This window comes from Aotus nancymaae, unplaced genomic scaffold (assembly GCF_030222135.1).
Source record: "Aotus nancymaae isolate 86718 unplaced genomic scaffold, 86718_ANA_hifiasm-v0.15.2.pri h1tg000036l, whole genome shotgun sequence".
NCBI classification, from domain to species: domain Eukaryota; kingdom Metazoa; phylum Chordata; class Mammalia; order Primates; family Aotidae; genus Aotus; species Aotus nancymaae.
The window spans coordinates 31415856-31443569 of record NW_026988450.1 but is presented as its reverse complement, the minus strand read 5'-3'; the positions used below and the strand labels follow the sequence as shown (position 1 = coordinate 31443569).

Genomic DNA, 27714 nt, shown 5'->3' with positions numbered 1-27714 from the left:
GACTCATCACTGGCAATATGTTTTAAAAGTGTATCAAACACCAAGAGGCACATGGTTTAAATTGTAGTCATTATTGATATAACTGTAAAAAATAAAAGCTTAGGATCTTTCATTTTATAAAATCAATCATGAAATATTTATGAAATGAGTAGTTTGAGTTCAGCATTGTGCTAGGAATTTGGAGTTACTCTTATGTAGAAACTATATAGATGTGATTCTAACTTTAAGGAATTTGCATTACCCAGTTATATAGTTGTGAAGTAAAACTAGCTAATTGGCTAACCAAAGTTATTGAACATAGCTAAAATAACTATATAAAGAGAACATTAATATAGAACATTAATATTTTCTTTTTTTTTTTTAATCTCCTGGGTTATGGTCTGACTTCGCCTTCTCTGCAACTTATAAGAGCCTCTGCTGAGGAAGTCAGAGGACAAAGTCATGAGCAAGTTTTGGAATGCACAGAGCTTATCAGAGTTGGGGCAACCAAGCAGGGTTTTAGGGTGGGCTGGGAGATGCATTGATTATAGAAATATAGCCATGAGAAGTGAGTTTTTCTCTAAATTCTACTTAAAATTTAAGCTCAATATTTCTACTTGCAGGTCACAGCAGTAGTACAAAGCTGAACATTTCTGTGAGGTAAAATTATTGTTCTCAGTTGCTTCCAGGCAGCAGAGTGTAGGGAGGGAGAGAGCAGGACCCTTACCAATTCATTGTCAAGACATTCCAGGTTCATATGAAAACCTGCGGCAGACTCAACCAGGCATTCAGTCCTCACATTAAAAAGAAGTTTAGTGATATTCTACATGTCTATCTCTTGAGTCACACTGCTCTCTTCTAAACTGATCTGCCCCCTCCTTATGAGGTTCATAAGTGGCATCCTGAGATTACCTTTCACTTTCTTTCTGGAAGTTGTTTTCATTTCTCTCCTTTGTTGGATATTATTTTCTCTATCCCTTATCTTCCTCTTTTTTGAATTATCCAATTGTGGGACAACTCCTTCGTTTCTGAGGATAATTTTTTAAGGGAAAAATATCTAACCATGTATTTGGACAATATGACATTTCAATTATAAAGCTTAAGATTAATAAAAAGACTATTTTTATTTCTCTCATAACTTTTGTTATTTTATTTTCTTGCCAGATACATTAAATAACAAAGCTCCAAGGTCATAAATACCTAATTACATTTGAAATCAAATTAGGTTTTTAGTTATCTAAGTTACTCTCTAGTTTTTACCTTATTTATTTTATCTTCACTTGTTTATAAAAATATACAAAGTTATAATTTACATTTTTTCTACCATTTTATCCAGTGCATTTTTCCTTTGTAGTTGTGATATTCATTTTATATTTACATATAGAAATGCAAATGTACGTGGATTCATTTCATTCATTCATTTATTGAATATATGTTGTTGACTGCCTGTTATGTCACAGGCACTATGCTAGACCTTAAAGATGCAGCTATGACTAAGGCATAATAATTGTAGTGTAGTAAAATGGTTCTCAATTTTAATTACACTTTGGATTCTTCTGCGAAGCTTTTTAAAATTACAGTGCCCAGGCCTCATTTCAACAAATTAAATCCTAATCTAGCACAGATAGAAAACAATCATTAATATCTTTTAAAACTCCTTGGGCGATTCTAATGTGCAGCCAAAGTTTAGAATCACTGGTCTAGTAAGAAAGCCTAAATTAAATGTGCTGTTTACATTGTGAATGATGTCATTAAAGAAATAAATTCCTAATTTGACAGTGTGTGTCAGATTGTCTTTTCTAAAAGTGACCACGGCACTATCTTCAGTCCCATATGTTCTTCCTGAATCTTGGCACTGCCCATCAAGAGGTGGAATCCATTTCCCCTTTCCTTGAACCTGGATGGGCTTGTGACTGCTCAACCCAAGAGAGGTCAGTGGAAATAATGCCGTGTGACTTTCAAGCCTAGATTACAAGAAGTACACAGTTTTATTCTGGCTTGCTTTCTTGGGATCCTCCCTTTTGAAGCCAGCCTCCATGCTGCAAGAAAAGTCCAAGACACTCAGAGAGGCCAGTGTTAGGTTTGTGGCTGACAGCCTTGGCAAAGTTCTCAGCCAGCAGCCAGCATCATCCTCTATACATGCAAGCAAGTAAACTTCAGACAATTCCAACACGCAACCTTCAAGTCTTTCAGCTGAGGCCCAAATTCATTGTATATCAGAGATATATTGTCTTCACTGTACTTCATATGAATTATTGACCTAAAAAATTTGTGAGCTTAATATTAATAAATGCTTATTTTATATCACTGAGATTTCAGGTAATTTGTTACACAGTTGTGGTAACTTGAGCAGAATGTAGAAAGGAAGACTTAACTACCTGGTTTACAGGATTGGGAAAGTCTTCCCTAAGAAAGTAAAATTTAAGCCAAATGTATAAAATGAGTCACAACAAAAACATAAAAGTTAAAACTAAACTTTTAGGAAAGAAACATGGAAGAAAATCTTTACAGTCTTTCAGTAAGCAAAAATTTCTTATGATCTTAAAAAAAACCATAAACCATAAAATAAATAATTGATGAATTAAATAACATTAAAATTTTTAAAAATCTGCTCCGTTAAGACTGTTAAATTGAAAAAGTCAGTCCACAGTTGGGAGAAAATATTTGTAATACATATATCTGACAAAGGACTTGTATCTGAAACATATAAAGAACTCTTATAACTTAATAAAAAGGCAACCTAATTTTTTAAAGGGGACAGTTCTAAAAAATTTAATACATAATTCACTGGAAAAGATACGCAAATGCAAATAAGCATATGAGAAGATATTCAACATCATTTGTCAGCAAAGAAATGCAAATTACAACCAGAATGAAATGATTCTATACCCTCAATAGAAAGGTTAACATTCAAAAGATAGACAATGCCAAGTTCTGGCAAGGATCTGGAAAGACTGGAACTCCTCTGTATGCACAACTGGTAGAAAACAAGAACTAAAACAATCAAGGCATAACGAGCTGAACTGAATTTAATTATTTTTTTTATTTTAAACTTATTTCATGAATAATTTCATATAGTCAACAGGATAGATTTTGTAGAACTGATAGTGATTGAGTTAAACATTGTATTTGCTCTTTTCTTCTTTTTCAGTTAAAAGAGATGTTTCCAGGTTTTCGACTAGCACTTCCTCCAAAACGCTGGTTTAAAGATAATTACAATGCTGACTTTTTAGAAGATAGACAATTAGGATTGCAAGCTTTTCTTCAAAACTTAGTAGCTCACAAGGACATTGCTAACTGGTATGTAACGAATTGAAATAAAAGATTATAAAACCATTCCAACAACTGGCGTAAATTAAAGAATAAATCTATGATCATAGTTATTTAAGCATAAAAATGCAGGATAGGAGTATAATTATTTTAATAAAGTACTACAAGAGATTTTCATGCTTTCTTTCAATAAGGGCTTTATTTGGCTTTTCATTTTTATCAAAGCTTATTTCAAAAAGTCAGTAAAGTGAAAAATCCAGTGTACCATGTACTAAAACCACCCAAAGGTAAACTTTTAGCATTTTGTATTTTAGCCGTGACTTAAACAGAACCACTTATAGATTAGTAAAATTTTGGTTAATATGATGCTATGTAATTGTAAAGGTAATATTCTTTATATTTCTCCAAAGTAGTGCAAAAATATTAAAATCATGAAGTTGAGTCAATTTATATAGAAGGTAGAGCGAAAATACCAAAAAGCATTTAAAATGGAAAAGAACAGATCTATATGGGTTTTTTGCTTCAGAATATATTTACAAGAAAATTGCTTAGTGGTTTAATATCAACTGAGTATCTAATTTTGAAACTTATATTTCAGATAAATTAAAACTATTTTGAAAAAAGGTAGAGCACATTTACGATGCAGCAATAGCTTATAGATAACTTGGGCCCATAACTGTCTTGAGCAGTTTTTCACATGAGAATGGAAAACAAATTAAGAAAACCATCCTATCTAACTTTTTCTACCCCTTTTTCTCAGCCTTTGCATGTATCAAGTTTTTTCCTGCATAACACACATGCGAGATATATATATATATATTTATATATGTGCATCTTACTTTTGAATGTGTGCCATGTAAGCCTGATGGCTTCTCAAGATCCCTGCCCTTCCTCCCTCTCTTAATGAAGGAACTAGAAGCCAAACCCATTCTTTCTACTCCAGATTGATATATGCAGTTGCCTTCTCGACATCTCCTTCAGATATCTCAAAATTGCCTCAAACCTAAAACACATTTGAAAGTTTAGTCTGCAGACTTTTTTCCCCAGTTTTCAGCAGCATCATCTACCCAGAACCTGTAAGTCATCTTTAACAGATCCCTCACTCCCCTTAATATTTCCCTTGCAAGCACCACTCATATCTGTCTACTTTCTCCATCCCTGCCATCACTACCCTAGTCCAAGCAGGTGTCTCTCACCTTAATTACTGTAGATGCTTTCCCACTGGTCTTCCTCCTCCACTCTTATTTCTATACCCCAGTAAAGCTACAGTGATCTTTGTGATGCAGTTTGATTTAAAGTATTCTTTCTGGTCCCTGCCTACCTGCCTTCTTTCCAACCTTGGGTTTTGTTATTCCTACCCACCTCTGATTCTCTGTACATTTGCCATAGTGGTCTTTTAATTCTCCAAAATCAGCTTGCTTCTTGTTTCTTAGAGCCTTCAAATATGCTATTTCCTGAAAAGGCAACCTTTCACACTACTACTCCACCCAGCTCTGACCTTACCTTACCCATCCTTCAGTTTTCAACACACATTTCACTTCCTTAGGTAACTGGCCTCCTAACAGACCCTTCACCACCACCAAACACTAGGTCAGTTATTTCTCATAGAGTCTGTACCATTCCCTTCTCAACTGGTTCTGATGCTTTAAGACATCCATTGTGGGTAATGAATTAATTTATTTCCTATGTCCTAAGATGATGCTAGCTATGTGCCAGTCTCAATAGAATTGAGACAATAATTACTTAAATCATTATCAGTAGGGTTCAGTTCTCTCTTGGAATCCCAGTTGAGAAAGGCTAGTTGGTACTTCACTTTCATAGCACTTCAGTTTGTAATTATTTCTGTCACTATTTGTCTTTCTCTCACCAGATTGTAAGAATTATAACAGGTCATGTGGCTGTTTTATTTTATTCACCATCCAGTCTCTAATGTTTAGCACAGTGCTAACATAGTTGGTTCTCAATAAGTACTTCTTGAATGAATGACAGAACTGTTGATATCTGCTGATGTATTGTGTATTAGAAAAAAAAAATTGAAGCCATTGTGACAGAGTTAGCGATTATGTAGTCTAGGTGGTGAGAACATTAGTGCTCCCCACTTTTCTGTGTATATATATTTTACATGTCAAAATAGAGAAAAGATTAGTGTTAATTCAGACACACAAAGCAGGAATAAAAACCAGTAAACACCAAAATTATAGAGAAAGCCTTGGAAGAAAATATGTTTGATAGCATACCATAAAAGATGACTTTTACTACCATCAAGAAGTTGACATATCCTTTCCCCTTTTCTCTTGTCCCTTATTCAGTAGACCTTTATGTCTCTGTATTTAAAATATTGTGGTGAATCAAAATCAAATGTATTCTGTAAATGAATCCTCTATTTTTAAAGTACTGATAATAGATCTTAGTTGCTAAAGTAGACATTACTAGAGCCATTTGAGATCCTGTCATTTCTAAAGCTACATAGCTCAGAACAGTGGTAATGGTCTTGCTCAATTCATAAATAGGCGTTTAAGGGAAAGAAAGGTTTCTTGGCCCAATAAGCTGGGGAAAGGTTTCATTTGATATCCCTAGAGGATTAAAGCTTCTAAGAAATCTTGCATGAAAGACTCTAGTATGTATTTGTTTGCCTACCTGCTTTTGTCATATGATATCATCAGACATTTAGGAAATGTAGGAAGATAACTTCAATTCAATTAAAAACAGGGTACTTGTGCCTTGGTACCCACTATCACAATGTAAGAGATTTCTTAATAACATATTGTTTGAGACATGTGTTGGGGAAGAGGAGGAAGGGTTATTCACTCAGGGCAAATCAGGGCAAATCTTACGCATTTGCCCTGTAACAAAGGGTATAAAAGAGACGGTATACTTATTAGTTTTAAAATTCATTTAGAGAAATTAGGCTCCTGTTTGAACAAAATAATGACATTTATGAATTGCTGCTTGGTATGATATGGTTTATGAAAGTAAGAAGAACTCAAAGAAGAGGGAAGACCAGTGCTGTTTGCAGTGATCAAGCAATACTGGGAGTGGGATTTTGAGAGTCTGGAATGCTTAAGATTATGGGTAGGAAGATGGATATGAGCCAGAAACAAATGATTAGAAGGTATATAGAAAGTCTGAGGTTGCCAAATATTTATGAATTGATGGTTTATCCATTAAAAAACAGCATAATACTTTTCTACACTTTTTTGAGATTTTATCTTCTCATCCCTCAGTACTGTTCCTTCTATAAAATACATACCTAATTCTCAGTGTGTCACAGACTATATTATTACAGTGATGCTGCCATCAGTATTACTGTTGTACTGTATAGCCAAGATTTTAATTATCTCTGCAATCTAAATTGAAATGGCAGGCGGAGCATAAGACATGAGACAAAAGCTTGACTGTATCCAACAATGTAGGAAAAGGGTGAAAACAGATTCTCTCATTTTTCAGTTAAAATCAAATGTCTTCTATAAATGAATCCTCTATTTTTAAAGTACTGATAATAGATCTTAGTTGCTAAAGTAAGGAGGTGGGGGAAGGAAAGGGGGAAATCCCTCCTACAGGAGAAAAGAAAAAATGACACACTCTCAACACTTCTTTATGAAAACATAAAACTGCATGTAAGAATCACTACATAAAGTACATTACCAGTTGGGTTGCCTGTTAGCATTCTGGTACAGTTGGAATGGCAACATAGAAAAAACTTACTAACTTTAGCTGGCCAAATAATTATTTGATATTGTTTATACATTAGTATTAGTTGTTTATTAATTGTTATTTCACTTTTATTTTTATATCCTTAGCACCTTACAACACAGTTATTTCTTAACTTCCTGATGTCTAAGCAATTGCCATTACACAATGGGCAGCTCTTAGTGTTACATACTCTCCAACTCTTAAAGCAGAAATGGAAGAAAATACGAAGTGAACGGCTATTAAGGACTATTGATTTGAATATTTTAAGAGAATAGAATATTGTTTTCAGATTTATTTAGAAAATTCAAAGGATTCAGATGCAAACATTAATATTTACATGATAAACAGATTTCTTAGAGTTTTATCTGTTCAATAAATATTTATTTAGAGCTTGCTACATAAAAGATATTTTGACTATATAAAAATGAGTTAGATACTCATCCTATTAAAAAAAAAACTGAATAGAAAGAAGACATGCCCCCAAAAATCATAATGGATAGAGAATTAGATCTCTTTTAAAGGAGGAAAAGAGAGAACTTTTGACAAGGAAAATTAGAAAAAGTTTCACAGAGGGTGATAGTTGAACAGCAATTTAAAGAATTAGTGATAATTGTACCAGCAAAGAAAGATGAACAAGAACTTTGGAAATGATAGGAAATATTGTAATCAAAATGCAGAAGCAAGAAGGTAGAGGTCTTGTACCACACAAGTCAGTTTATCAAAGTGAATACAGCCTTGTATTGTACAATCTTAGTTAAAATACAGCTATTTGTTTTACACTATCTTGAACTACTTTTAAATTATTACATCATTAATTAGCACAGCAAATATTTTACTATTCTCTGTTTTCAGAAGTACTTCACATATATCTTATTTGCCAATTTTTTTCCTTCTTAATTTTTCAAAATTCAAAAGTTAAAGTTATATATTTTTATTCACATCATCATTTATCTGTAAGGGCTTCAGTACCAAAATTCAGTATTTTTAATTATACATATTTTTTTTAAAAAGTTCAAGTTGGATCTGGATTAATAGCAGTTCATGATTTTAAAGAAAAGAAAATAGCATCCAAACATGAATATGACAGAACAATTGAAAGAAATGAGCATATTTATCCTTTAAAAACTACTCGGGAGATATGATAGCCATCTTTACGTATTTGAAAGATTGTTTTTGGGAGGAAGGATGGATCACATATATTTAAGAGTAGTGCTTCTCCAACTGTAGTGTGCCTGTGAATTACCTGGGATTTGTTAATGCTGACCCTGATTCAGCAAGTATGAGTTGAAGATTTTTGCATTTCTAACAGGTATCTAGGTGATGCTGATACTGGCTGGTCTAATAACCTCATTTTGAATAGCAAGGCTAACACATAAAATAGAAATAACAGCAAGAAGTTAGAGGAAAGCACTGCTATCAGCTCAGATTTTAAAGTTACCTGTCATTTCAAGCTGTCTGATATAAAAATGTTCTTTTGAAAAAGTAGATTTCTCTTTATCTTAACTATTTGAAGAGAGTAGACAATTATCAGTGGTATCAAAGAGGGAATTATTAAATGGTTTACGTTTGATTAGATAACAACTTAGGTCTCTTCTAGTTATAAAAATTCAATAATTCTCTAACTGGAACAAGAATTCTTATAGGTAACTGTTTTATATGTAAAATTTAATAATTCTCTACTTAGGACAAGAATTCTTAAAGATAACTGTTTTATACCTTTGCAACCTGAACTGTCTTTTCACAGGAAATTCAGTCATTAATGTCTCTTTTTATTTTTTATAATAAAAAAAAAATTTAAGATATTCAGAAAAGTTAATCTTAGTATTTATATAAAATGAAAGAAGAATTCAGTTATGTATGCAGTAGTTCATATAATGCTAACTCATGAAAATCAACACATTGCTAAGGTTGGTTAGATAGTTTTTGCTATAAAATGTTAGTTTGGTAGAAATTAAATTGCAGATAGTTATAAAATTTGCAATCAAGTTAAATATTTTGTTATTAAGAGCACAGTTTGAAAATACAGTAAAACTTTTTTTAAAAAAACTTTTTCAAGAGAATCAAGAAAGAGTTGAATTTGTAGTACATATTTGCTCTGATAATTAAAACAATGCTGAGAGATACCACTGGTGATTTTCATATCTACATTTAGGCAATTTAAGTTAACACCTGATCCCAATTTTAAAATAGTTTTCCCAAACACAGTAAAAATGTATTCCAGAATATAAAAGGAATAATGGCACACATAGACGATCAATAAGTATTCACTGTGGCCAGGCGCAGTGGCTCACGCCTGTAATCCCAGCACTTTGGGAGGCCGAGGCGGGTGGATCACGAGGTCAAGAGATCGAGACCATCCTGGTCAACATGGTGAAACCCCGTCTCTACTAAAAATACAAAAAAATTAGCTGGGCATGGTGGCGCATGCCTGTAATCCCAGCTACTCAGGAGGCTGAGGCAGGAGAATTGCCTGAACCCAGGAGGCGGAGGTTGCGGTGAGCCGAGATCTCGCCACTGCACTCCAGCCTCGGTAACAAGAGCGAAACTCCGTCTCAAAAAAAAATAAAAATAAAAATAAGTATTCATTGTATCTAAATAAAATTATGTAGTCAGTGATTCTCAAGCAAAGGTGAGGGTTTCCTTTCCTAGGGGGAAAAATGTTTCCGAATTTCTAAGAAGAAAGGAATTGTTTTCTCAAATACTACCATCTTCCAGAGATTCTTATGTGTCCTCTCCTTAGCTAGAAATAGAGTTTGAGGTTATTGACTGTTTTCTTTACCACCTGAATCTTGTTGAAGCAGAGGAAATGTAATGAGCCACTGAAAATGTATTATGTAAATTAAAATTGTAAAGCCAGTTTCAAATTTTATTCTGCTACAGATTAAAGAAAGTAAGGCCCAGAGTATAAACTTGGAATTATATGGAAAAAAAACTTAAGAGAATCCATTGGATTTCATTTCAGTAGAACTCTAGTGAGCCATAGATCATAAAGATTTTTAGGGAAGGTGAATGTAACAGAATAATCACTCCAAAAAAAGATTCCTCCAGCTGGATACACTGTCAACATTCACTGTTGATCTTGGCTAAATATCTACTGTAAATCAAAGATATAAAAAGGCATATATGTGTACTCCTTTACTCACTTTTTCTTTCCTAGCAGCAACAGTCCAATAATTAATTTGTAAACATAAAAATGGCATTAAAGTATGAGGAAATTTGGATATAAAACTGTAAGAAAATAATGTCTTAGATTGTATATCAGAAGTATTATATAGAACCCTTCCTTATGTTTCTTAGCAGTTTGCTTTCAGTCTTAAATGCTATTTTCTCAGGGTTTCATACAAACTTGACCTCTCAATCTCAGATGAATTGATTTCCTAGGAGTCATTTGTATGTAATAGTAGGTGAATAGAAGTATACTTTCTAAATCAGAAGACCTTGTTCTACTCTGTGTTATCAGACCAACTGCAGTGCTGCACAGTGTTCTACTAGAGGCCACGACTAGAGAGGGATACAGATAAATCCAAAGTGTTCAGAGAGAAAGTGTCCAGCAAGGAGAATCCAAATGAACCAAAACATAAGACAAAGAATTTAAACGTAGAAAAGGGCACATATTCACATTCAGGAAACAGATTGAAGGTACAGCTTACCACCTGCATTTTCTGACATTGGGCAAGTGATTTCACATCTCTGAAGTTCAGTATTGTTTGTGAAATGGAGATCCAATACTTATCCTAATCTTACATGATTGTTGTGAAAATTAAATACAATAGGATATGTGAGCATATTAAATATAATAGGATATGTAAAATTCCATTTATCTCTTCATGGACACCTTCTGATATCATCAACCTGTCTGGCCTAATCTGAACCCAAAAGCCCCATTCCCTTTTCAGCATAAGTTGACATCCCCTTTTTGTAGTATATCAAGAAATCCCAGCCAGACGAGGTGGCTCACGCCTATAATCCCAGCTGCTCAGGAGGCTGAGGCAGGAGAATCACTTGAACTCGGGAGGCAGAGGTTGAAGTGAGCCAATATCATGACACTGCACTCCAGACTTCAGCCTGGGCATCAGGGCAAGACTCTGTCTAAAAAAAAAAAAAGAAAAGAAAAGAAAAAAGAAAAGAAATCCTTTGTAAAAGGAAATTTTTAACATTTTTATTTTGCAAATCAAATATAAATTTAAGTATGCACATTTATGTTTTGATGTGTACATAGAGTTGTCTCTCAGTTCAAAATTGCTTTTTAGAAAGGCAGGGAGGCATTTTTATTACAAAGAAGTTTGGTTACGTAGCCCTTTAACCTATTTCTCTAATAATAGCAAAGTATAAGCATAACAATATCATATTCATTATTATTTTAAAATTTGTAATCATTTAGAGATACGATGGTTAGAATTTTTTCTCTTAAACTATCTGGGGAAAATAAGTAAATTAATATAATATGATTGCAAGGTCAGTCTAGCTTGTTTGAGAGTACATGCTTTTCAGTCACTTCAGAAGCATCTACTGAAACAAAAACAAGTGAGGTATAAATTAGAAATTGCATTTATTTTTAAAAGGATAATGACAGACTAGTTCAGACTAATATTTCTTTGAAAATCATAAAGAGGCTATTCACTGTGTTGGTCTCTTGAACCATTATTTTGAAGTATGTTTTATGTCCTATAGTTTGTATGTAACAATACATTTGTGATCTTTATGTTCTAAGATCTTAGAAAACACCTTAAAATCTTTGCATCTTCTGTAGTTTTATATTTATATTTAGTTGTATGAAAACACATAACCAGCTTGCTTAAAACACTGTATAGCTTCAAAGTAACTTTTGCTTTTTGCTATCTTTTACAAACTTATTTGTACTTCAGATAATTTTTTTTTCCTTTGAAAAGCCTTGCAGTGAGAGAATTTCTTTGTTTGGATGATCCACCGGGTCCATTTGATAGCCTAGAAGAAAGCAGGGTAAGTGCTGTATTATATAGCACATGAAAAGAGGAACAAATAATACGGTACAATAACTACATTGTTTCTTGAATGGAATAGCAAATAGCAAAATATTATAATTTCAGGCTATGGTAGTTTGCACAGAAAGCTTTTAATGTTTGAGTCAAAGGTTTCTTTCATTGAAATACATGGACTTAGTTCAGTGAAAAAGTAAAAATTCATATATAGTCAATAAAGCTCTAAAATTAAATCCTACATTATTTATTTTTACTTTCAAAAAAATGATTTGGGGACATTTTTATATTTAATAATACTATGTGTATACTGAGTTTTCTTCCATTTGAGTGTCAAAATAAGGAACATAGAGCTAAAATCAAATTTAAAACTTCAAGGGTAGGAGTGATTGTCTTGTTATCAGTTTAGCTGGTGCCTGATGCTTCTCAAATTACATTAATTGACGTGTTAAAGCATCCTATTTCTTGAGGCAATAGCCTAGATTCACAAAACAGATTTGGTAATAGTAGATTAGCTAGGATTTTATGCAAGTTTTTTCCCCAAATGTTTAATGATCCTTAAATGAAACATTTAATTGGTAGGTTTGTAATATTTTTCATTCAAGCTGAGACAGTTCTTTGTATTAGATTGAATGCCATAGACTTTTTAAAACAGATTTATTGGAGTAAAATTTCCATCCATAATATTCACCAATTTGTTGTTTGCTATTCCACTGAAAATGTACAATTTGATAATTTTTAGTCAATTTATAGAGCAGTGCCACCATCATTACTGTAACCCAATTTTAGAATATTTTTATCACTTCAAAGAATTCCTTATAAGTCATTTTGCAGTCAGTCTGCACTTCCAGCCCAAGGCAATCACTGATCTGCTTTTATTCTCTACGCATTTGCCCTTTCTGGATATTTCATATAAATAAAATCATACAATGTGTGTTTACATGTGAACAATATACATAAGCTTTTATAGATACAGCCTGCCTAATACATACAGTATTATAATCTTTTACACCTGATTTATTTCACTTAATATGCTTTTGAGGGTATTCCGTCTACAATTATTGTCTACAATTATTTCATTACTGAATGGTTTTTCATTGTATGCATATACCACATTTTGTTTATCCAGTCATCAGTTGAGGGATACTTGGATTGTTTCTAGTTTTGTGATATTATGAGCAATGCTGTGGACAGTTTCATATAATGTTTTATGTGGACATATGATTTTATTTCTCATGGACTGAGAAATTCTACTTCCCTAGGAGTGGAAGTATTTGATTATGTAACAAGTTTAACTTTTTAAAGAAACCAATAAAGTTTTTGTAAGTTGCTGTTACATTCTCACTTGTACTGTACGAGAGTTCTAGTTTCTCTATGTCCTCGCATATTATCTCTCTTTCAGATTGTAGTCGTTCTCTTGGATATGTAGTGATATTTCATTATAGCTTTAATATTCATGTTTCTAATGATTTTTTTTATATATATTAATCATCTTGTCACATACTTTTTAACCAGTCATGTTTTCGTCTATGAAATGTCTGTTCATATCTTGCCCATTTTTTTGTAACTTGGACTGTTTATCTTACTGAGTTATAAAATCTTTATTTAGATACAAATTCTTTATCAGAGATACAATTTGTAGATATTTTCTTCCAGTCTGTAGGTATTTTTTCATCCTCTTAATGGTATTCTTTGAAGTGCAAAAGTTTTTAATTTTAATGAAGTTCATTTTTATCACTTTTAATGGCTTATGCTTTTACTATTGTATTATAAAAACTCTTTGCCTAACCCAACATTACAAAGATTTTCTCAGACTGTTTTTTCTAATTTCATACTTTAGCTCTTACAGTTAGGTTTATGGTCTATTTTGAATTAATTTTTTATGAGGTGTTAGGTAAGGTCTTAAGTTCCTATACCTATCTTAACTTTTTTTAGTTCCTTTTATTTAATTGTGTTGACACTTTTGTCAGAAATCAAATGACCATGAAAAGAACAGTTTGTTTCTGGACTCTTAATTCTAGTTTATTAATCTATTTTTCTGTCCTTTTGCCAGTATGATAACTGTCTTGTTTACTGCAGCTCTTATGGTTACTGTTTGCATAGCATCTCTTTTCTCATCCTTTTACTTTCAATATGTTTGTGTCTTTCAACCCAAGATCCATCCCTTCTATATAGCATGTAATTAGGTCTTGATCTTTTATTCTTTCTGACATCTTTTACATCTGCCATTTTGCAATTTGTTTTCTGTTTGTCTCATCTGTCTCCACCCTGTTCCTCCCTTTATCTTGTGTAAAATATTTTTTACTATGCCATTTTGATTCTTCTGTAGAATTTGTTACTTTTTCTTAGCTACTTTTTAGTGACTGCTCAAAGTATTTTATTTCAGTGAATCATAAACTTGGCTCCAGTATATCTCCATTTCCTCCCTCTTTCTTTGTGTTGCTATTGTTATCTATTTTACATATATCTTATAAACCTAACAATACAGTGCAATAATTATTTCTTTACACAATCTTTTGTGCTTTAAAGAACTTAATAAATGGGAAAACATTTCATAGATTCTTTTATTTATCCACATACTTAGTATTTCTGACCTTCTTCATTTCTTTCTGTAGGTTGGTGTGATTATCTGGTATCACTTCCTTTCAGTCTCATAATCTTCCTTTTGTTTTTCTTGTAAGGCAGGTCTGCTAACCACAAATTCCCACAGCCTTTGTTTATCTGGAAATGATCATTTTTGAAAGATAGTTTTACTGACAGTTTCAGCACTTTGAATGTGTCATTCTACTGCCTTCTGGCCCCTATTATTTCTGATGAAAAATCAACCTTTAATTATATTGTTTTCATGTGCATGATGAGCCATTTTGCCCTTGCTGCTTTCAAGATATTCTGTTTATTTGACTTACAGCAGTTTTATTATGATATATTTGGATGTGGATCTCTTTCTGTTTCTTATGCTTTGGCTTCATTGAGCTTCTTGGACGTGGCAGATTAATGTTTTATATCAAACTTTGGAATTTTTTAGCCATTATTTCTTCAAATGTTTTTTTCACTCCCCTTTTCTCTCCTTTCTGCTTCTAGGACTCTGATTACTTATATATTTGTACACCCCCATGTTGTACAAAATCTCTCTGAAGTGCTGTTCGTTTTTCTTCAATTGCTTTTTTCTCTGATCTTCAGATTGGAAAATTTCTATTGATCTTCAGATTCACTGATTTATTTTTCAGTCATGTTAAATCTGCTATTGAGCCCCTCTTGTTAATTTTTCAGTTATTGTGCTTTTCAACTCTAAAATTCTCTTTTGCTTATTTTTAACTGTTCTTTCTCTTTATTGAGATTTTTCTATTTGTCGAGTATTATCCTTATCATTAATTCAGTGTTTTCTGTTTATTTCATGTATGTAATGGTTGCATTAAAAATCAATGCCTGATATGCCTAACATTTTGGGGCCATTTAGAGATAACTTCAATTGACAGCCTTTCTTCCTGAGTATGCTTAGATTGACCTTGTTTTTTTTCTGAGTGTTTTATAAATTTTGTTGACTACTAGATGTTTTAGGTGATATACTGTAGCAACTCTTGATTCTAATTATCTGTCTCCTATAGTGATTGTTATTATTTTGTCTGTCTGTGTAGTATTTTGTCTGTCTGTGTAGTAATTTGCCTGGACTAAATCTGTAAAGTTTGTCTCCTTAGCAATGTCTGGTCACTGGTGTGTTTTCTCAGTGTTTTTTTCTTTATTAGCCTGACTTTCTTGTGTTTCTGCATAGCTTAATGTTCAACCAACAGTTTGTCGTAAATTTTGCTTTAATACCTCAAACTAGTAAGATATTTACTCTCTGGTAATGGATCTGGATGTAGTCTAAGGAGTGTATTTAAAGTTAAGGTCATTTTCAAGTATGCCATAGATTTTAGTTTCTGCTGAATCCTCTCCTGTCTCCTATTCAATACACGCATATGGACTCTGTTGTCCTGTGTGGCTTGGGTCCCAGGATATGTGGAGAGCTTATCAATGCCCCATAGATATATCACTTCCCAGAACTCCCTATTAAATCCTGGCTAGATCATTGCTTGCCGCCAAGATTGCTGCTTTAACTGACAACACTCCAAATCAGTGAGCCCCAACAATAGCAGAAAAGCTGCGGTTTTCATGGCTTCTTCTACCCTCTTTGGACAATGACCAGGTAGGAAATAGGTCCTACTTATGGGCCTTGCCATCCCTCTATACACAGACTAAAGTGAACCCTCTCCATATGAAACCAAATTATTCAAGATTATCTTGATTTTTTTTCACATAAACATAGTTCTTTTAAATGAACCATATATACATACTATTAAATGTACAACTATATTACTATTATATACTACTGATAGTGATCTTTTAAAAATTCAGCTTTATTAAGAAATATTTTCTCTAACTTGGACATAGATATTTTAGAATAATAAACTCCTGTTTCAAAAAGGTTTTATCATTAGAATGATCTAGAACAAAGATCAAATTCAAAGACTGAAATTCATTTAGCTTCCAAGAGCAGACAAAATTGGGTGCATTCAGAGTGATATGGCTATAAACTGAAATTTATTTAGGTGCCCTGAATGTAACCTATATGTGCAGTGGCAAAATAGAGAGTGCATGTCCTCTCTAAAGGCATTAAAATTCTATTAAATATTAAAAATTGGCCAAAGTATATATTTGGGCTCCATTCTTCTGGATTTCATTCAGCCTTTTGGCTACCATTTTGTCACTTTGATTTAGAATCTGTTTAGAAAGTTATAGTTCTATTTTAAGTCAACATTGGGCTAAAGAAGCTAAGTGCTTGTCACTCCTTTTCCAGCTCAAGGATTCCATGATTTTTATTCCTTTAAAATATAGTATTCTTTTTTTCTTGCAAGATAGCTTTTAGTTCATTTTTAAATTAGCCCCTTTACAAAAATAATAATTGTAATATCTTTTTACTGTTCCTAGTTCAATATGTATGCTAGTTAGTATGTGTCAAGTATCATAACTGGGCAGGGGAAGAGTGGAAGTTGATTTGAGTTATGATTTCTCATCCACGCTATTGGCATTTAGGGCTGGATAACTTTTTGGTGGCCGTGGCTAGGGCGCAGCCTTATCTGTGCATTGTAAATATTTAGCAGCATCCTAGGCCTCTGCATATTAGATACCAATACCATACCCATGCATGACAAGTAAAAATGTCTCCAGACATTACTAGGTGTCTTCTGAATTTAAAATCACTTCTGGTGTAGAACCACTGATTTAAATAAATCACCAAGGCAATGTTAAGTTTATACACTCAACAGAGTAATATGGAACGTTTCTCCCAGAACCTTTCTCTAAAATAAATGCATTTTCCTACAGGTGTATTTGAAAATATATGTTTATTTGAACAATGAATGAAGAAATTTTGTGCTTGCTCTTCAAAGTAAAATCTACAGTGACCTAATGTGAGATATATCACTTTTGTCTGCAGACTTACTTAAGCAGCCTCTCATTTTAAGAAAAATTCCAAAATGACTTCTTAACCCACATTTCTTGGAGTTTAAAATTAAACTTATTCAAAGGATAATGAATCCTCAGTTCAGCAAATCTTTAACCTACTTTTCTCTGTTCCCTATTTAAGGTAGTCGTTTCTATCCCCTCATATACTTGTACTAAAAGAGGGAATTAAGGTTAGGAATATAAATTAGTCTACCTTTTTTCGGGAAAACTCAAATATATTATTTGTATGGAGATAATATAATTGGAAGAAATGAGGTCTTACTATAATAGCATTAATGAATAGCTTATAATTAGAAGTGAATTATAATTTTTAATATTTTATATGAATTATAAGTACAAATAAAGCAGAATTCTTAAGCCATCTATTCTCTACCTCAATTTTAATCTTCAGTTATTCTACAGGTTAAGAACTTAATTTTCTTGTTCGTAAGTTTGAGAAACCCAGAAAAGCAGATAAAAAAATGCAATGAGAATTGCAATATGTAATGGAACTGTTTTCTTAGAATCACTTGCTAGCAGATTTTCCAGCCCTGATGGAACTGTTTGATCTCTGTCACAGAAGAAAACGTGTGTGTGTGTGTGTGTGTGTGTGTGTGTAAAATGATGTTCATATATATATATATATATCACAGATTCTCCTTTAACATTATAGTTACATAATACAGGTTTGTTTGTTTGTTTTTTTTATTTCTAGGAATACAAACCATTTTTATGGTCTCATTAGCAGGGCTAACTAGTTATATCAATATGTCCGTCCATTGACTATTCTAAGGACAGTCTCCATTCCTATATACATCTTTCCTAAGGTACCTCCCTCACTGGGATGGATTTTAATCTTGGAAGAAGCTCGAGGATTTATATAAGGTACTTTCCTAGGAATACAATTGTTTGATTGTTAGATATTCTCCTCTTCAACTTCACTACGTGTGCTTAAATTACACCCCAAATTTGTTATGTCAGTTTGTACTTTTACCAACAATATATTTTCCTCTTGCTCTGTATCATCACTAATACAAGTATTGTCAATATTTTAATTTTTGTCAGTCTGATGGGTATAAAATAGTATCTTATTGTAGCCTAATTTTCTTGATTACTAGCCAGGTCTGGCATCTTCCATAGTAGCTGTTTGGGACTTCTGTAAATTTCCTGCTCCACATTCTTAGTCACATTTTCTATGGCTCTTGTTCTTCCCTACGTACCAGCACATAAAATTATTTCTCCTGAATTTCCTTCTAATAAGTGTAAACTTTTGTTTTTCACACTCAGGTCCTTCATTTAACTTTTTCTGTATGGATGACCAGTGATCACTACCTGATTTATTGAAAAGTTCATCCCTGTCTCACTAATTAGGAATTCTTCTGTTCTAAACAGTTCAGTGTGAATGGGTCTGTTTATGGTCACTCAGTTCATTTTTAGATAACTAGTTTTATCATTGATTTTTATATCTCTATTTTGTATGTCACATGCTCTCATTAGTTTATAGATCTGTTTGGATTTCCCATGTAGGTAATCATATTCACTGCAATATTAACAATATGTTTTTTCCTAATACTTAATATCTTTCATTTCATTTTTCTGCATTATTTTGCTAGATAGGATCTTTGGAGGTTAATTGACGCCATTATGGTGGGCATCCTTTTCCTCTCATCCTAACTTCAATGGAAATGATCCTGTATATTGCTGTTGGATATGGTGTTTCCTGTAGGCTGGTGGTAGTTGTGAGTTATGTCAATGTGTTTATTGTGTTTGTTTTTAGATTACAGAAGTTCTATTTCTAGTTTGCTAAGAGGTTGTAGGGGTGTGTGTGTATATGTGCTTTCACTTGCATCTGTATAGATGATCACATGGGTTTTTTTATTAATCTATTGGTATGGTACATTACATTCATAGATTTTTCAAGTGATAAAACATTTATTATGAGATTAACTCATAAATTCAGCATGTCTTTTTAATTACTGGATTTGAATTGTAATGATTTTATTCAGAATTTTGGCATATATAGTATTTGTTTCTGTTACTGCCCTTTGTTGGGTCTAGCATCAAAATTATACCAGTTTTATAAAAGAGGAATAGTCCCTCTTTTTCTGTTATCCAGAACCATTTGAATAAGTGCATATTATTTGTTCCCTAAATGTTTGTTAGAATTCGCCTGTGAAACAATCTGGTACTGATATTTTCTTTAGTTTGTTTGTCTTACAAGTAGATTTTTAATAACTGATTCTGTTACTTTTAATTCTGTTACAATTTTATAGTAAACTGATTTGTCTTCCTTATCTGTAGTTATCCAGATTATTTGTTTGGGGGTTTTCAATTTTGAGAATGTGTATTTTTCTAGAAATTGACCATTTTGTACATTCTTACAAGACTGTTGTTCTTAGTAGTATCACATGACTTTTTAAAATCTCTTAACATATCTTTAGTTATGTATCCACTTTCAATCTCACTGTTGTTTCCACTGGTCTTTTTTCCTTGGATTTGGTTTATTTTAATAGACTTCTCAAAGAACCACTTATTTCCTTTCTGATTCTTTTGATTAAATTCTTTTCCTGTCTCTTAATTTCTTTTTTATACTTGATTTTAGTATGTTCTTTGACTTCTTGAGTTGGATGCTTTCTCAGTTGTTTCTAGTATTATACAGTTCTTTTATATTACAGTCAAATTGCATCTCACAAGTCTTAATAGTACTTTCTTTTCTTTTCTTTTCTTTTCTTTTCTTTTCTTTTCTTTTCTTTTCTTTTCTTTTCCTTTTTTTTTTTTTTGAGACGGAGTCTTGCTCTGTCGCCAGGCTGGAGTCCAATGGCACAATCTCAGCTCACTGCAACCTCCATATCCCGGGGTCAAGCGATTCTGCTGCCTCAGCCTCCTGAGTAGTACAGGCATGCATCACCACATCCGGCTACTTTTTGTATTTTTAGTAAAGATGGGATTTCACCATGTCGATCAGGCTGGTCTGGAACTCCTGACCTCAGATGATCCTCTCAAAGTGCTGGGATTACCACGTGAGCCACCACACCTGGCTTAATAGTGTTTTCATTGTCATTAATATCTTATATTGTTCCTTATAATATCTCGTTTGCTCCATAAATTTAGAATTCTCTTTAATTTTCAAGCACTTTTTCCCTATACTACTGACTGTTTTTTAGTCTATTTGCATTTTTTTTTTCAGAGATATGTTTTCTCTGACAATAATTCTTGGTTATTGTTGACAGTGTTCTGCAGTCTTTGTAATCTGAATATATGTGATAAATTTTCTAAATTTTCCATGTGTGCTTGAAAAGGATATGTATTTCCTAATTGTTAGACTCAGACTTCAATATATGTTCATTAGATCAAACTTGCTAATTGTATTGTTAAAATCTTTTAAATCTTAACTCATTTTTTTGTTTAGTCCTTTAATTGCTTAAAGTTATGTGGAATTTACCTCTTATGGTGTGGATTTGTTCAATTTCTTCTTGTAATTATGCATTTAAAATATTCCTGGTGAATTATTACTTTTATTATTAGACAGAGACTCTTTGTGCCTAATAATGTTTTTTATCACCTTGAACTGCATTCTGTCAGGTATTAATAAAACTACAACTTTTGGTAGGGGAGAAAAGGCAAACATTTGTCTATTGTCTGATAAGTATGTTTCTTCCTTTGTATTTTAAATGTCTCTTTTAAACATCATAGTTATCTTTTAATACAATCTAAAAAATTTGTTAAGTCTTGAGTTTATTCTATGTATAGTAATTACTAATATATTTGTATTTATTTCTATCATTTTGTGCTTTTTATTCTGCTTTATAAAATGCTACTTTTTTCCTCCTTTCTTTCCTTTCATGTTATTTAATGAGTTTTTTTTCTCTTTTTCTCTGCCCTTGGTTTTTTAAGTTCTGTAGTCATTGTCTTTTATTTAATGCTCATATGTTCTCATAGTTTAGAAACGAATTGTTTACAGCCCTCCTCAGAATTGGCCATCATTATTATTTCACACAATCAATGTTTCTTTTGATTTATCTGAGTGTTTGCCACTTTCATTCCTCACCATTCCTACTTTCATCTTACTCTTTCCTTTGGGGTTCAGTTAACTACTTATTAAAGTACGTAATTTAGTAGTTCTTTCAGTGAATGTGTATTGGTAATGCTTAGTTCTTTGATATCCAAATGTCTTTTAATTTTGTTCTCATTCTTGAAGTATGATTTAACTGAGTGTAGAATTCTACCTTGATAGTTACTTTTCTCAGCGCTTTAAAGTGTTTTCTACTGCCTTTGACGTAGACTGTTTTATGACATCTACCATCAGTCCCCTACTGTCTTACAATTTTATAGTAAACTGATTTGTCTTCCTGGTGTTTTAGAGATCTTCTATTTGATTTTGGTATTTGCAATTTCAGTATCTTGTATTTATGTATGTGTTTATTTTATTTGTCTTCCTTGGGATACATTATTTTTCCCAAAATACATATAAGGCTTTTTAGATTAGATTCTTCAGGTGAGACTTCACCTCGTCTACCTAGAGACCAGATTGAGACAGACAATCTTTCTTGATGTATTCCTGTGTTGTTGAGTGACTTTTATTAATGCTTTTGCTCTTTAGGGTCTTTGCTTTATTCCTGAATGTATCACTTTTTGTCACTTACTTCCCAAAATGTTCCTGGCTCCTCATTTCTTGTTTCATCCTGGTACTGCAACCCAAGTGATCAAGACTACCAAAATGCTGTTACAGTAGTATGTCTACTGAGCTAATACAAATGGAATCAATAACCACAGTTGATTTTTTAAGTGTAATCATATATGCTAGGCAAACATAGATTAAGGAGAATAAAAACTAAAGTAGTAGTGACTAATCATTTTTATCCCAGTTCTACACTAGAGGGATATCGCATACTCACTTCAGGCACACTAGCTTACTACTATATGTCTTAAGAAAAAGAACTTGTAGTTATGTCCCCCTGGTGGATGGGGACTAAGAAAGCTGATAGCAGTGACCTAAAAAGATGAGGGTAGAGAACAAATCATTTGGAGTTTCATACTATTGATTATCTATGTTCTTTGATTCTTCAATAATACTCTTGAGAAAGATACTGCATATATAATTAATTGTATTCTTTTTCTGCATGTGTTTGTTGGTTCTTTTAAGGCATTTTGTGAAACTTTAGAAGAGACTAACTACCGCTTACAAAAAGAACTACTTGAAAAACAAAAGGAGATGGAATCACTAAAGAAACTGCTTAATGAGAAGCAACTTCATATAGACACTTTAGAGAAAAGATTCAGGTGTGTTGTGATACTTGCATTTCTAGTCTAATTCAACTCTTAATACTCTGGGATAAATACCATTTACATTTTAATATGATTTAGGAATTTTCTGATTCTGAAAGTTGTAGGCTTTTGGCATTCTTCATTGGGAAAATCATGCTTTATTTAGAAAGCTGAATATTGAAGGATGGGAAAACATCAGGAAAATAAGCCACTAACTATTCAACAAGATAAACATTATTCATTATAATAATTGTTAAATCATTATTAAATAAATAATTATTAAATGGAATACCATTATTTTATTTAGGGGATATCTTACTTTCTAGGCATTTATGCCAACTTCTCACATATGAAAGCTCTGGTTTGCCATCTCATCAGCATATCTTGAATTGATGCTAAAGACAGTTTAAATTAATCATAGCTTCTAATTTCTCTGTATACTCCCAGAGTGAGCTGTTTATTAGCTATGTGACTACATTAAGCCTTAACAGCTAAAGACTGCTATAGCTACATGTATTCACAACATTAAACATATGCCTTTTTTGTTCATAGAAAATAACTTGTTGCCATAACATATTTTTAGAACAATGTCTTTAGAACCTAAAGAATCACTGGACATGTCAGAAACAGAAGGTGAACAGATCCTAAAGGTGGAGTCCTCTGCGCTTGAGGTTGATCAGGATGTCCTGGAAGAAGAATCTAGGTATATAATATTTCATTTATGATAGCCTAATCTTTTGGATAATTGGAGGGAGGTGATTCTAATACTCTATAGAGCATTTTTTTTTTTATGAGTTCACTGTTAACTGTGTCACGAATCTGCTGAGCAAACAAAGAAGGATTGTAGATATTTTAGGCTCTCCCTAAAAATGTGTCTTTGACATCAGGCTGTAAATTTTCTTCTTACTTACTTCACAGCTGTGTCTGCATTAACTGGCCTCTAACTCAGGTAATTTATTATTATTTTTTAAATATTGACAAACTACCTTAATCTCCCTCACCTCAATATCACCTGTTTTCCATTAAAAAAGTAGGATACTATAATATAATAACAACCACCCTTCCTACCTAATAGGCATGATAAATGAAAATGTAATGTATTTGAAAGCACAAAAGCACATAGAGGTTTGGTTTTTTTTTTTTTTTTTTTTTTTTTTTGGTTTTTTGAGACAGAGTCTCGCTGTGTCACCCAGGCTGGAATGCAGTGTGGCACAATCTTGGCTCACTGCAACCTCCACCTCCTGGGTTCGAGCGATTCTCCTGCCTCAGCCTCCCAAGTAACTGGGACTACAGGTGCTCACCACCATACTCAGCCAGTTTTTGTATTTTTAGTAGAGATGGGGTTTTACCATTATTGATCAGACTGGTCTTGAACTTCTGACCTCATGATTTGCCTGCCTCAGCCTTCCAAAGTGCTGAGATTATGGGCATGAACCACTGCACCCAGCCCACATAGAGTTTTTATTGCATACAGATCCAGGGTAATTGTTAATAGTTTAGTGGTAATGGTCGACTATAATTATGAGAACAATTTTATGTTAAAGGTAATTACCATATAGATTTTTATTGGTCAGTGGTAATTTGGAGAGGTTTAAAGTTTAAAAACCTATCTCCAAAGGTCTTACCTGTCAATGACAACTTAAAAATATTAAATTTCTGATTGAATGTTTAAATACCTTTTTACATTAAATACTTTTACACTAAGTATGTAAATATTCTTTCTATAAGATTTTTAAAGGTAATAGTGACATGAAATAATAGCATGCATCCTATCCCTTCATTGACATGTTGCTTTTTTTTTTTTTTTTTTTTTGCAGAGCTGATAATAAACCATGCTTAAGTTTTAGTGAACCTGAATATGCTGTATCAGAGATAGAAGTAGCAGAAGTGGCGTATGATGCTGAAGAAGACTAATGTACCACAAGCAGTCCCCTCCATTTAGATGATTCAGCAAGTTTAGAAGAGTGGCAAATACTATCTTAAAAGAAAAAAAGAACTGTAAAATATACAGAAAGAGCAAGAATGCACATGTATGAAGTTTACATAAAGAAGTTTTTTTAAGTTATTGGGATAGGAAATGTATTCAGTGCTGCTTTTAATTGTGTTTTATCCAATTATATTTAATACACTAAAAAAAATCTTGTTAGAATTCTGTTATCAAGGCCCACATTCTTAAATACTGTGCATAAATTATTATGGTGTTTTACCTATATGTTGCTCCAAACTGCTGTGTATATATATATGTGTGTGTTAAATCACCAATTATATTAATCAAATGGAAATTAATTGCTTGTTACTATATACACTTCATTATATCTCTGACATGACATATTTTCATTAATGATTTAAATCAGTGACCATCATAGTAAAGATAGAATTTAGTTGAGTTTTTACTGTTTACATGTTTACCATCTGTAAATAAAATTTGCTTATGTGAAATGTTAATGCTAAGGAAAAAAAAATTACTTTCTAGCACCAAAGGAAAACTACTTGAAAGGGCTGTGGTCATATAGCTAAAGTGATAAACTAGCCTTGATTTTAAAAGCTGATTCATTAATATCAAAATACTTTAATAAGTGTAATGGTTATTAATGTTACATTTGTTTAGTTTCCACATAATCTTTATGTCTACCTAGATTTAGTGAGTTTGCCTCTTTCAGAATACTACCTCTTTTTGTTAATCAAGGGATATTCTTTTGAAAATATAGAGTCTAAATAAATAGGGTCTTATACAAAAAAGAAAACAAAATAAAAAGCCATATATACTGCAAAGTTCCTAACTGGCTTGACTCCTGGCATTGCATTTTTATTTCTATATATGTGAAGATGTTATTATACTGTATTATGGCTGATTTTCTTTTTAACATATTTAGCCAAGTGATGCACTTTATGATAATTAAACTCTTTTGTGCCAAGTTTCATTGGTGGATTTCTTTAGTAAGTAGAGTTAGGAGAAAGAATTATGTAGTGCCTTTACTATTTCACTATCTACAAAAGTCTCCTAGGGTCTATGAGTCAGCTTTATGAAAAATGTTTATTTCAGCTTTATGTACAGTCATTGAAAGTGCCTTGTTTCATTTTTATAGTGTGAAGTTACTCATTTATTTTCTGTTTTCACTATTTTGCATATTGCTGTTAATATGCATTGTAATAATGCTGGCATTTTGCAATCGCCGTCAGTATGCTTTCTAAAAACTGAGGGAAACTTACTGGGGAAATAGAGTAACAATCTCCATTTTCTTCTTTACTATCTAAAAGTTTATCAGTATCTTGATGTATATATTAAGATGTGGCTGTTTAAAACTCTACTGACATATATCAACACATCCAATGGCTGTTGTTAACCTTTGAAGTAAAAAGGAAACTACTTTTTACCAAATAACCAAAAATTTTTAAAGTCTTTGACAGAGTGCACAGGTATGCTCTGACTGAGAACATTTTCCAAAAAGTGTAATTAGAAATATGTTTACTATAGTTAGAGACAGATATGAATATAACAAATTGATCTGCTTATTTATTAAAATTATTCTAGACTTGCAAAAGGCTTAAAAAGAACAATCATTTAATCAGTATAATTTTGAATCTTACGTAACAGATCTTTGCCAAATTCTAGATATTGTAGTATTGCCTGTCTGCTCTAAAGTGAACCACCCACTTTTTCAATCTGGCTTTTCAGAAGATTGTATTTAAAGCTTTGCAAGAGTGAAGAAAAAAAATCTGTTAATTACGTAAACCACTATTATTTATATTTATAATGTACCTTTTTTTACTTTTGTAATGCATTTTACTCCCGGTATTCTGTTCATTTAATAAATTATTTTTTCATTGCAGCAGTTGCTGTGTTGTTCATATGCTGAATACTGTTTTCCCCTCCACTTTCTATATCCTTCTCCCTATCCTTTATGATTATTGTAAATTGAATTATATTAAGTGCTGAATTTCACAGATGTGGAATGAGCCTGATTTTCTTTTTAGGTTTACACTTTATATTCCTGATCATTTTGAAAGTCTTTGTGAGTAGGTGCAATGTACTTTAACGTAACCTATATTAATAATTTTAAAAATTGAATGTGACTGAAACAACATTTCTGTGGATAATCTTTTAACTTTTTAAAAATTAAACTTACATAAACTTAGTACAACCAAAAAACAGCATTTTAAAATGTATCTGTCTACACTGAGATTAGCCATTTACAGCACATTTATTTAGAAAACCAGGCTTAGATAAATTATCTGTGTAGTCTAGTTCAGTCTGTGATATTAAAAGGGAACAATGGCTTTACATATAAAAATAATTTGGTTTTGAAATCGATTTTATTACTTATAGAAACAGATGAGTTTGGGGATGATGATAAAACAAGTTTGTATTCCCAACTAGCAGAGAGAGGAATCTAAATTTTATCCTCTAGAAAATCTTCAGAGAGCTACATATTTGATCCACATTTTGGCTCTTCATAGAATTACCGTTACTGCATTACACTTTGTTTCTATGCTGTTGGCTCCAAATAGCAAACACAGTCATCAAAACATATATTTTCAATATATGTTTTTAAGGCTAATGGCTACTTTTAAATATGTCACACAGTGTACCTTTTATGAGGACCCATTGGAGAAACTTCTCTTGGGTCTCAGTCTCAGCAAAACATCTGCTTCTCCTAAACAGTTGATTTGGGGGTTTTTTGTTTGTTTTTGGTTTTGTTTTTTTGAGACAACATCATCTCTGGAGGGCAGTGACATGATCTCAGCCCACTACAGCAGTGGCCACCGTACCAGCCTGATTTGTTTTTTTGTTTTTTGAGATGGAGTCTCTCTGTCACCCAGGCTGGAGTGCAGTGGCACGATCTCGGCTCACTGCAATCTCAGCCTCCCAGGTTTATGCAGTTCTCCTGCCTCAGCCTCCCAAGTAGCTGGGACTACAGGCGTGCGCCACCATGCCCAGCTAATTTTTGTATTTTTAGTGGAGATGGAGTTTCACCATGTTGGTCAGGCTGGTCTCGAACTCCTGACCTCAAGTGATCCACCCACCTTGGCCTCCCAAGTGCTTGGATTACAGGCATGAGCCACCATGCCC

The 27714-nt window shown here is 32.7% G+C and overlaps 1 protein-coding gene across 4 annotated transcripts in view; it reads left to right on the top strand.

Moving 5' to 3' along the window:
- The window catches only part of SNX16 (sorting nexin 16), a 45056-nt gene extending 18583 nt beyond the window's left edge, over positions 1–26473 (top strand). For 2 of the 4 annotated variants that reach the window (XM_012474840.1, XM_012474837.1), the window contains 5 exons: positions 3131–3279; positions 11832–11901; positions 22522–22658; positions 23227–23346; positions 24461–26473. In XM_012474840.1, coding sequence (XP_012330263.1) covers positions 3131–3279; positions 11832–11901; positions 22522–22658; positions 23227–23346; positions 24461–24557 — 573 coding nt within the window. In that variant the 3' untranslated portion in view covers positions 24558–26473. The other 2 variants (XM_012474839.1, XM_012474838.2) reach the window with 2 other exon arrangements.
- The last annotated feature ends 1241 nt before the right edge of the window (positions 26474–27714 follow it).